This window comes from Hydra vulgaris, chromosome 11 (assembly GCF_038396675.1).
Source record: "Hydra vulgaris chromosome 11, alternate assembly HydraT2T_AEP".
Classification (NCBI taxonomy): domain Eukaryota; kingdom Metazoa; phylum Cnidaria; class Hydrozoa; order Anthoathecata; family Hydridae; genus Hydra; species Hydra vulgaris.
The window spans coordinates 41294888-41306958 of NC_088930.1; the positions used below are offsets into that span (position 1 = coordinate 41294888).

The 12071-nt window shown below is 27.0% G+C and overlaps 1 protein-coding gene across 2 annotated transcripts in view; it reads left to right on the forward strand.

The window, feature by feature from the left end:
* The window catches only part of LOC100209751 (RNA-binding protein 48), a 38305-nt gene that overhangs the window by 15865 nt on the left and 10369 nt on the right, over positions 1-12071 (forward strand). For both annotated transcript variants that reach the window (XM_065811105.1, XM_065811106.1), the window contains exons 3-6: positions 6816-6896; positions 7096-7235; positions 8013-8532; positions 11967-12012. In XM_065811105.1, coding sequence (XP_065667177.1) covers positions 6816-6896; positions 7096-7235; positions 8013-8532; positions 11967-12012 — 787 coding nt within the window. The remainder of the gene's footprint in view (positions 1-6815; positions 6897-7095; positions 7236-8012; positions 8533-11966; positions 12013-12071) is intronic.

Sequence of the window (12071 nt, forward strand, 5' to 3'; positions counted from 1 at the left end):
TTATTCCCTCGATCTTCAAATTTGAAAAAAATTAATGCTTATAATATATATTTTTTTTATAATTCACCTCCCCAAGGCCTAGAAGGCCACTACAGATGAGGAGGCTACTTCTGGTTATAACCCTCTCCCAACTTTATAACTCTGAAACACGAACCTTGATGAACAAGGCTGGAGGAAACAAGTTGATATAATTAAATTAGATTACTTATGAGTTTCATTTAAAAAAGATTTTTTTTAAACTTATAAATTTATAAACTATAACCAAATAAAATGTAATGTAACATATAATCTGAATATGAGATGCAATTAAAGTACCATTCTAATATAGATTTTTTAAGCCTTATATTATGTCTTAGTTTATACTTTTTAAAAGTGCACAGTTATAAGTTTAAAAAAAAAACAAATATTTTTTTTTTTTTTAACTTATAACAGTGCACAAAAAATTAGTACTAATATTTTTTATTACAAATTTGTCATAAAAAAAGTTTCAATTCCTGAAGTCTCAATTAATTGAGACTTTGCATAACCAATGGAGACGAATCATTTTACAAAAAAAATAAATGATTATAATTAGCTAATTATCATCACTTATTTAAAAAAAAAAGAAATTAATATTTTTTAGTTACAATTGTCTTGACAAACGCTGAATACCATAACTCATTAATTAGTTACAGTATTTAACAAGCTCATTTTATTAACAATGTTATTTATTAACAATATTCTAAATGCATTAACTAACCCATAAGCAATCTAATTATTTGTTTTATAACCTTCTAAGTTTAATGTGTCTAAACATTATGTTGCGTAAACAATTTAAAACTTTATATTTAATTAAAATATGTCACAAATATAATTTTTATTACATTACATTACGTCTTTTTTTTCTTAACTTTTAAAAGTGTAACCAACTGAGATGTAATGTAACGTTAAAAAAATCTTTGTTTGAGATATAATTTAGTTATGCTTCAAATCTAGATTTAGTTTCATTATGTTATGGCTTAATTGGTTACATTTTAAAAAGTTAAAAAAAAACTATTGAGAATTTATGTTGCAAATTGAGACTTTTTTTTTCCGGGACAAAGTAACCGATTGAGACTAAGGTATTTTAAAATGAAAATAAAATAGAAGACAATATTTAGCAATACGGCAATGATAAACAAAAATTTATTTTTTGTTTATCATTGTCTTAATTAACAAAATTAGAGAATGTAATCTTGCTTCAATAAAGCAGTCTGAGCAGCCATGGCGCAGTGGTAGCGCACTTGCCTCAGAAACAAAGGATCTGTGGTTTAACCCCACCTCTGGGCAAGTTTTGCAACATCGGCTAGGAAGGAGGCGTGAACTTCCAAACAAATGCTCATCCGTGGTGCTCTGAGATAAGACCGTAAGGACTTCTTGGGGCACCTAAATAAATTATATAAGTATATTAACATTGTATTATGTTCCATTATTTAAATATATATCATCAACAACATGACATTTTATCTGGAATGAACGTGTAGAAATAATTCTTTTTTGCCATAAAAAAGTAGGCCTCCACAAAAAAATCCGGTTGCATGATGAATAGACCTGTAGTAGAGAACGCTATGGTTTAACATAATTTATTCTCTATTTTAATTGAGCGTGCATAATAAATATTATTTAATAAATAAAAATTTTCTTAAAAAAAAAATTAGATTATTTTTTCAGTTTTTCTTCCTCCTTTTCTATTTTTTATAAAAAAGTAAATTCCTTGTAAGCATGTTATAACACTGCATCTATAATGTTCATAAAATGTACGTTTAACTTTTTTGTAATAAGGCAGCGCAATGGGTTTTTTTTTTTTTTAATAATTGGTATTTGGAAATTTAAATCTTTGTCTCAAAAAAAATCGCTGATAATGTAATTAACTCGATTTTTTTTTTTTTTTTTTTTTTGCATCAAGTAATATTTTTTGTTTGTAATATTTTTTATTATTTATTATTTTATTTTTAAACATATTTTAATTCATTTATAAAGATGTCAAGAAAAGAAATAAATAAGTTTATGTAAAATGATAATGAAAGATAAAATATTAAATTCAATAATTTAATATTAAAAACAAAAAAAAGTGTAAACATAATTTCATAACATAATTAAAAGTGTAAACAGACATTTCACAAAATGTAACAAAATAAAACTTCTAGTTTTTTTTTTTAATTAGTAAAATAAACTTGTTTTGCAGTAATTTATTTTATTGCAGTAGTTTTAAAAAAGTTAATGTCCTTCAATTTAAAAAATAGATAATTTTATGACGTCAAAATCACGCAGAACTAATGAGCTAAGCAGTTTTTTCTTTGAAAAAAAGGCCTGCAATTATACCTTTTGCAAAATCACCTTACTTGCTCTTCTTGAGACTAATTTGAATTCGGTTGCTTTTATCTTCAAATTTTCAGATTGATGGCTATCATTGTTTGATTCACAAAGACTCCAATAATCACATCCTTGGTTTTTCATTTGGTTAATTGATGGAATATATGCTAAGTTTTATTACAAGACTGCACTCTTTTAGATGTAATTTCTGATCAAATTGATTATGCCCTTTCTCTTTATATCTCTGGCAATATTGTTGTTATTGGTGGCTTTAATGCTTGTTACACTTAATGACTTGGCTCTAACACCACTTACTTTGCTGGTGCTAAAACTCATAACTTCTGTATTTCTCATTCTCTTACTCATGGGCCCTATTCTCATCACTTCATTAAGCTTAGCAGAGAGTTAGTTAAAAATTTCTTTTTAACTACATTAATAAACAAGTTCTTTAAAAATATAATTTTTTAAAAATAAATATTTTATTTTAGTATTAGTTTTATTTAAAAAATAATTTAAATAAAGTTTTCTTCATTTCTTTACTTGAAAATATTGTAATGAAATTTCAGGCAAAAGCTCTGTTAAGCTAAACGGAGAGAAGTGAATACGGTTGCAGATAGTTAACTTTGTAACTTTTTTTCCAGACAACCTCAATCACTCACCTTCACTCCATTATTTGTGTCTTATCTCTGATTCTAGCTTGTTCATAGCACTAAGGGAAAACATGGGAAATGTTTTGAAAATATAGAAAATCAGTGAAAACCTGGAAAAGTCAAGAAAGTTTTTCTGAAAATCCCTAATATCAGGGAAAACTCAGAGAATACTTTAAAAATATAAAAAATAAAATTCATTAGTTTTATATTCAACTTATTATTGTTATTTTGCATTATCGAAATTTTGAATCTTTATTATTAATGGAAGTTGACATAATTTGACATAATAAAGTAGGACTTGTAACTTGACTTTGACTTTGATGCCAATGATATGTGACATGGCTGGAATTTCGATGATTTGTAACATGGCTTGAAGTTCAAGTGTTTTGCTCAAGCTCTAAAATTGTTTAGAAAAAGAAGTTTAGTAAACATCTGCTTCAATATAAAGTTAGTTTACATCCATTTAGCATATTGCATTTTGGCATTTGTGGGAAATTGAAGCAAAAGATTTAGGAGCAAAAAAGTATTAAAGCATTTTTTTCAAAGTTCTTTTTTTTAATAACCCTTTTTATATCTTTTTTTTTTTTTTAATGTTTCACTGTGTCCTCATTGGGCTTCAATGTCTGACGGTCTTTTAAATTTCATCTTTTGTAAATGTAATGGATCATAAAAAATGATCCATTACATTTACAAAAGATGGGCTGTAACAAAGTACATTAATTTATATTTGTTACAACACTTTATTAATGCAGTACTTTTGATGAGTTACATTTTACAACACATTTTACAACAGTAAGATTTTACAACACAGTTTGATTTTTGTTACTTTTTAGGCTTATTTTTTTACCTTATAACATGCTACTTTTTAAAAAAGTACAAAGTGCTTGAATTTTTTTGTTCGAATGATTTGAATAATACGCATATTGTGTGTATTATTCAAATCATTACTGTTTGACGTTATGTTCCATATAAACCATATAAACAATAAGCATAAATAACCATATAAATAATTCCATTATAAACCATAGCGTTCTCTACTACAGGTCTATTCATCATGCAACCGGATTTTTTTGTGGAGGCGATTTGCATAAACTTAACAGCTACTCATGTTGCTGTTAAGTTTATGCAAATCTGCTAATGAGGGGGCAGAGGAAACGGCATAGCTGTGTTTTGTCATAAACTTTTATGAAAAGTTTGTTAAACAGGTCAGCTTGCTTATTGCGTTGTGTATCTTGTGTGTTCAAAATGCAGTCTTGGGTCTTAACGCATGGCTGGAATATAACGTCAACCAGTAATGACTGGTTGACGTTATATTCAAAAACGTTATATTCCAAAGCTGCTGCCTATTATTCAACCTTCAAAAGGAGTCTATCAGCGTTTACAAAACATCAGAGGTATCACAAAGTAATACATTAACAGAAGTTATTAATAGTTCATTGTTAATAATTTTTGTCTGCAGTTTGTTGTCTCTAATTAGATAAGGTGGAATTCAATCTACATGTTTGTGGAATAAATGAACAGACTAATAACTGGATTGATATGATGAATTGTGTTTAAAACAAGTTTGATTTGTCTTAGTTTTGACATGCTGAAACAGCATTTATTGCAGAGTATGTCTCTGTTTTGAAGCTTTACGCTCAAGCATTAAATATCATGTAGTGTGAAACAAAGGTCTACATGGAATACCTACTGCCAGGTATAATAACTTTGAAAGAGAAAATGCTGTTAAAAAAAAGGAACTGCGTTTACCGCTAGTAAACATAGATGCTACCATAAATAGCAAATTCAATCAGTACATCATAAATGCAGAATTAATAGCAGAAGCAATTTTCCATCAAAAATTTATAACAGTTTAGATCAAACAAACAAAAAGGAGTAAATCTAGAATTTTTGGAGAACAAAGTTCAACAGTAGCAGCTGGCTAAAAACAGTGGTAGTGCAAGTGCAAACTCAGCATATAAAGCAGCCATGTCTAAATTAAAGATGAATTTTTTCAATTTAGATTGTCATGTGACACCTGCACTGATGCTGATAACATACAATTCATCACTTGATGACTTTCATGACTCTCCACTATTGAGGAAAGTTGTTTTTAAACTTTTGCACTGCATTGCTACCAAGTGCAGTCTGTTAACGTTTTTTTAGTGTAGCAGGCAATTGTTCATACTAAACCACAGTAGAACAACAGCTGTTATTATAATTTAAATCCTCTAAAGGTCCGATATCAATCTATAAGATAAGTCCATGATGCCTGTTTATAAATAACAACCTCAATCCTGGTTAAAAAATATGTATTTAGTTTAAATAAAATGCATAATTGTATTTGAAATTAGATTTTAAATACATTTTAGATATGAAATGGGATTACAAATATAGTTGATTACAAATATTTTATGAGTTATTTACTTATTGAATCATGAGTTTGGAACTTAAGACTTGACTTGAGTGAAAAGACTTAACAGAGAGTTATAAAACAATCACTTAGTCACAGCTTTGGTTGCGAAAGTGTTATATCCTTCAACATTTAAAAATATGAGAAAACTAGGGAATACTCAGGGAAAATTTGAACCTAATATTGCTATGAATTCTTAATAATCTCTATTAATCATTTATCTCATACTTCTTCTTTGGACTCACCCTATCATTGAACTATCTACTGCTACCCTAAAACTGGCTAGGATTCTTTTCGTTTTTTTTTTTTCATGACTTGTTTTTGGGCTGATATCTTTTGTCTTCTTGCTGATAAATGTGCCTCCAACATCAAACCTCCTGGATCAGCTTTGAAAACTTTTATTTCTTCTTGTCAGTTTCAAGTCAAGCCTCATTCTACTCCATAATTATTGCCTTCTGGTGCAGCTGCTATATCTAATCATAATAATTTTTATTTTATTTTTTACAAGAACATCTCTCTTGAAAAAAAAAATGTTTTTTTGTTATTGCAAGAGATCTTTGTAAAAAGGTGCTTTCTGATCCCAAACTCCATTATTCATTCATTATTCATTCATTACTCCTAGCTCAATAACTCTCGTATTGTATCTCTGAACTAGAAACTAGAACTTAGGCTCTAGAAACTTTTGGAAAATTTTTAACAGCGTCATTAGTTGAACATTCCATCTCTAATTCATGGGCCTGACCTTATTACCTCTCCCATAGATAAGGCAGATCTAATTGCAAAGAACTTTTCCTTTATTTTAACTCTTGAATCTATTTTCCATACTTTTACTATCATTTCAGTTAAATAGGTTAACCCATTGATAATCATCCAAGTTTAACTATCTTTGGTTGCTAAAGTGGTTTTTCAATTAAACTCTTCCACAGCTTATGATCCAGACAACATCCCTGTCATAATCCAAATTTATCGGGCTTTCACTGCAAAAGTCATTTCTCAATGAAAAATCTTCTAAAAAGTCATTTCTCAATTAAACTCTTAAAGACAATTCTTTAAAAATACCAAAAAGAGTCTCTACTGAACTCTCTTCAATTCACTGAAGAGAGTTCAGTAGAAGTGAATTGAAGAGAGTTCTACTGAACTCTCTTCAATTCACTCTAAAATATTTAATAAGTGCTTAAATGAATCTTTATTTGCCTGGTGTAAAATGGCATCTGTGGTTCAAATTTTTAAAAACCCTGAAGAACACTCTAACTAACTTATTTTTTTTCTTCTTTATTTGTCATTGTTTATCTGTTATAAAATTCAAAACATGTATGCTTTAAACTGAGAAATCAGTTATCAGTTAACTCATTAAATCTTGATTGATTCAGATAATTTTCATAGTTCTATAATTAATATTTATAATAATATTTTTCTAGTTAAGCTTGTTTTTATTTTTAAAGCTCACACTTGCTTGATAATTACCCAACTGAAAAATTTACAGAAGTATATTGGGTTAAATACAAGAGAATACAATCAGCAAGGTAAGTAGCTTAAAACATTTTCAACTAGTCAAGTAAATTACGTATAGCTTAAAAATATATACCAGATTTTATATTAAAATTGATCGTTAAAATATAATTTTTTTTAACCTAGTAATGTCCAGTGTATACCCTTGTGTAGATTTCTTGAAGAGGTTTTTTCCAACAGATGTACTAAATGTTAATTTCGATAATGTATTAGATTTGCTAAAAAAAAATTGGACAACCAATCATTCTTTGGTGGTTTATTGCATGTGTGTTATGCGCCAGAGTATGAATCAAAAAAGGATACAAAAGAAAAGTTAGTAGAAAGGCAAAGAGCTGTTTTAAAAAAATGTAAAGGTAATTTCTAAATCAGAAACTTTATATGTTAAAATTGAAATTGGAATTGTTTTTAATCTTTTTGGAAATATTTTAACAATTTTTGTAGGTGCTATTGCTACAACAAAATTGTCAAAATAAAATGCGAGGCATGTGCAGTTACTCCTACCCCTTAGCCTCATTTTTTTTTAATGAATAAGATGGTAGAAATTTATTCTGATTAAAAGCTGTATAAAAACATTTTTTTTAATTTTTTTAATTTTAATTCACATCCCCAAGGCTGAAAAGGCCACTATAGACGAGGAGGCTAATTAATTGTGTGTGTTTTTTTTAGATATGTAGGATATAGTTACAGACATAGGTCTGACAAATACTTTAATTTGAATAAGAAAAGTACTCTAATTTGATAATAAAATTTAAAAATTTATATTCAAAAAATTAATATTTGCCATCTTTTTAACACTTGACTATAAGTAAATTTCTTTCAAATAATTTGAGTACTTTTACAATTATTTACATGCATCTCATGTTGATACACAAGTTGTTAATTATGTATTTCTATAAGTTGATACATAAGTTGTTAATTAAGTTGTTAATTATGTATCTCTATAAGTTGGTACATAAGTTGTTAATTGAACATCTAAATATCAATGTTCCTAAAAAAGTATTTTATTTCAAAAATAGTCTGTATTTTTTTTATACTTATATATTTTTTTCGCTTTATTTATCAATGTTTTTCATGTTTTCATGGTTATCATCCTGTTTTTGTTTTATTTATTTATGTTTTCTTTTTCCAAGAATATAATGATGAGTGGAAGAAAAATTCAAGAAAGTTGCTAGAAGATAGTTCAACTGATCAAAGCAAATTAAAGAATTTTTCTTCTTGTGCCAAGAAACAAACTACTACATTACCAAATGCAAGTATGATAGACGCTAAATCACTTCCCTCGATCCCCATTGATCTAAATCCAATAATTCCACAACCTTCGTCTTTTAGCACACACCTATTTAACACTAATAGCTGTCATCAAGATTTACCTAGAGTCCCTTCCAAGCAAGCGACTCTTCCTGAAGATTTGAAATATTTATCTGCAATTGAAGTTTATCCTAAGTATTTTGAAAACATCACGCATATAACTGATGAAGAAAGAAATCATATCATGAAAGATAAATCAGAAAAGGATAATACAAATATTCAAAGTGCAAGCGCTGATGAGACGGTTTGTAAAAAAAAAGCAATTGTGTGGAATCCAAAGTTTAGTGAACGTATGAACAAGAATAGTTCCACATACACTTACAGCGAATCACCAGGAGCATGGTAAATAGTTTGAATAAATTAGTTGTTTTATTTACTTTAATTGATATGACAAATGACTACAATGATGTAAGTATCTTTCTTTTATGTTTAATGTCAATGTTTCCACGTGGAGTTTAAGTCTACACTTGTGAGATTTCCAAAATTTCAACTTTTTATATAAATACTTTTTATAGAATATTTGAAGGTATATATATATATATATTTTTTTTTTTTTTCTTTCATACTTTCCTTAGCATAAGGATTATTTAAAATACAATGATTTAAATGCTTACATTCCAAGTTTCAAGTTTCTACAGGTTTAAGTGTTTTATTTATTTACACCAAAAACTATTTTCTGAACCTCTTTAAAATATTGATGTCAATAATAAGGACCTATTTTCTTAATCAAGCAGTAGAATAACAGTAATTCTGATGTGAAGTGACTCAAAAGTGAGTGAGGTTAAAGTTCTTTTTAAATATTTAAGATAAATTCATTAATGTTCTCTGTTTTTCTGTTATTTAAAAAAAACTTTAGTTCATTTGCTTTTTGAAAAAATCAAATTTTAATTGTGTCAATATATTTTGGCTACAGCAATACAGTAGCTTAGATCTAGTGAAAAAAAACTACAGACCTTACGAAATTACAGACCTTAATAAAACAGTAAAGCACAAAAAAGTCTAAAAGCACTAAAGTAGCTTTTTGGCTACTTTCAGGGAGAAAAAAAACTTAAGAAAAAAGTTTTAAAAACTTTAGAAAAAAGTTAGAGAAACAAGAAATTTTAAACCAGGAGTTTTGTATAATTAGTTGACATCATGGAAACAACTTTTATTGATCTTAATATCATATTTACTAATATTATTATTATTTGAACTTATATCAGATAACACAGTGAGTTTATATGAAACTAAAGTTGCGAAATGCATATTTTGATTGGTTTAGTGTTATAACTTTATTGAGCTTTATTATATGTTATTGAGTATTTAGACAAAAAATTTAAGTAATTGATAATTTTTTAAAATACAAAAAACAAAATGAAACACTTTTAAAGTTTTATCGATATTATATACATAACATATGTAAAGATATTATACACTATAACAAATGATAGGTTTTTTAAAAAAGCTAAAATTCTAAAAACATCAAAACACTGGGAGAAATTTGTTGCATATGTGTCATGATTGTCATGTTGCGTATGTGTCATGATTGAGATTAATGTGCTCAGATAATTAGTCCTGAAACCGAATGTCTAAAAAAATATGGTTGGAAACTTAATAAAGAAAATATTTAATTAGATAGTCCTGCTACTCCAGAAAGTGTTAATGCAGAGGCAAAAACGCATTAAACTACTGATCTATTGAATTTATGCATGTAATTAAAAAACAGTCCATTTTCAAACCTTCCCAGGAAACATATGCAGTTTTTTGTCTTGTATGTCCATGCATGAGTATTTTATTTTGAACATGGTCATTTGCAAGTTTTTTAATATTGAGCATTTTCATATTGTTTTTGAAAACTCATTTTCAAAAACAAAGAAAACAAAACTAACAAGATAGGAGATTAAATTCAATTTAAATTAAAAAAAAATTATTATTTTAAATATGTGTACTGTTTTTATTTTTGTTTCTTTAGAGTGGTTATTATTTTTAACAAAAAAATTGGATAAAGCATAGTAAAAAAAACACACAGTTTTAAGTCAGGAATAAAAATAATGATTTTCCTATATTTTATTTGTTTTTTTAAGGAGGAAAGCGAAATTATAAATTCCTATCTGTTTGTAAAATATATTTGTTTAATCTTAAGTATTGTTCCTATATGAAAAAAATTAGGTAGTGCGTGCATATATTTTTATTTATAACTTTTTTTATTATATAATTTTATTTATTTGTTCACAAGTATATGTACGCTTAGCTTATTTGGATAAGGTGTTTACTTCATACACAGAATGTTGGTGGTTCAAATCCCACCACTGATCATTTTTTTAAATAGTTTTTCTTTTAAATACCGCTGTATCTTTTTGTGCAATTGTATGGACCATAATTAAAATGAATCAAAAAATGTAAGATAAATGCAAACTTAACATATAAAAGTTTTTTTTGCCACAAACTGATGTCTCTGTGCAAAAAATTTTTGGCCTAATTTTTAGATTCGCATTTTATAGCTAAGGCCACATCTATAGTTTTTAATGTTCTAACATCTTCTTAGTTCTGTCATTTGTAGTGTTACATACAAATGTCTGTAATGGTAAATGTCTGTAATGGTAAATGTCTTTGTTGAATTTGCAGACAGTATATGGAACAATCGTGTATAACATATCTATAAAACGAGAAAATGTTGAAATTTTATTTTAATAATTACAAATCTTTTTTGCTGTATATATTGTATTAATACTATATATATATATTTTTTTTTATTTTTTTTTTATTTTTTGCTTTAAATATATTAGCAAGATTAAAAAAATTTAGAAATTTTTTACACTAAGGTTTTTTTGCTTCTAAAGCAATTTTTCAGAACGAGTTATTGAATATATTGAATATACAAAAAATATTGAAGTAAATAAGGAATAGGTATAGATGTCTTACCAGACATGTAAAATTTGGGTTTTTACCAAACCTACTATTTCTATACTAATCTATTACATATTATAACCTGCTATTTATTTTTTTATTTTGTGTAATTCCTTTCAAAAATCATAACACACCAAAATGGCCAGGACTATTCATCCATTACATGGACAGAATAGTCCTGGCCATTTTGGTGTGTTATTATGATTTTTGAAAGGAATTTAACAAAATAAAAAAGATGGTTGCATGTCGAAAATGCAAAAATAATTTGGTTCAAAGTATTCCTATCTTTCTTTGCCAGGATTTCTGTCCTGCTTTACCAGGATTTCTGTTTAAAGTAATCCTGTCTTGTTTTGCCAGAATTTCTGTTAAAAGAAAATTCCTGTCTTGCTTTATTAATGTAATTATTCCCTTAACTGTCTAGAATAATTGCTTAATTTTTCTTAATTTGGTTAATAGGAGTTTATATGATAAAGGTTGAAAGATTTTTAACACATTTTACCCAAGTCTAAAACTAAGGTTGCAGAAAATGAAACATTTTAAAATTAAATTCAAAAAGCGACTAGGTTTTTCAAATTATAAAGGACGACTAAGAATATTAACTCTGATAATGTTTTTAGTTGTTGTATTGAGTAAAGAAATCAGAGCAACATCTTTAAAATATTTTAATATAAAAACATCTTTAAAATTTTTACTTACAATTTTTGCTATTTTGGTATTTGTTTGCTGTTTATTGAATTTTAAAGATAATTTTTTGATTTTGCAAGCATCTAATATCCTATTGTTAAAGCCTATTACTTAAATTTTATGTGCTTGTTTTCTTTTCTTTTTTTTTTTTTTTTTGAGCTATAGTGTTAAAACTGTATATATATAGTAGTAAATTATTATGATAGGGATCCATATAAAGAATCACGTATCAATAGCTGCAAAAGATTGTTGGTTGGTTATAATTTTTGTTGTTGTTGTTGATTAATTTTTTTGTGCTTTAACAACTTTTT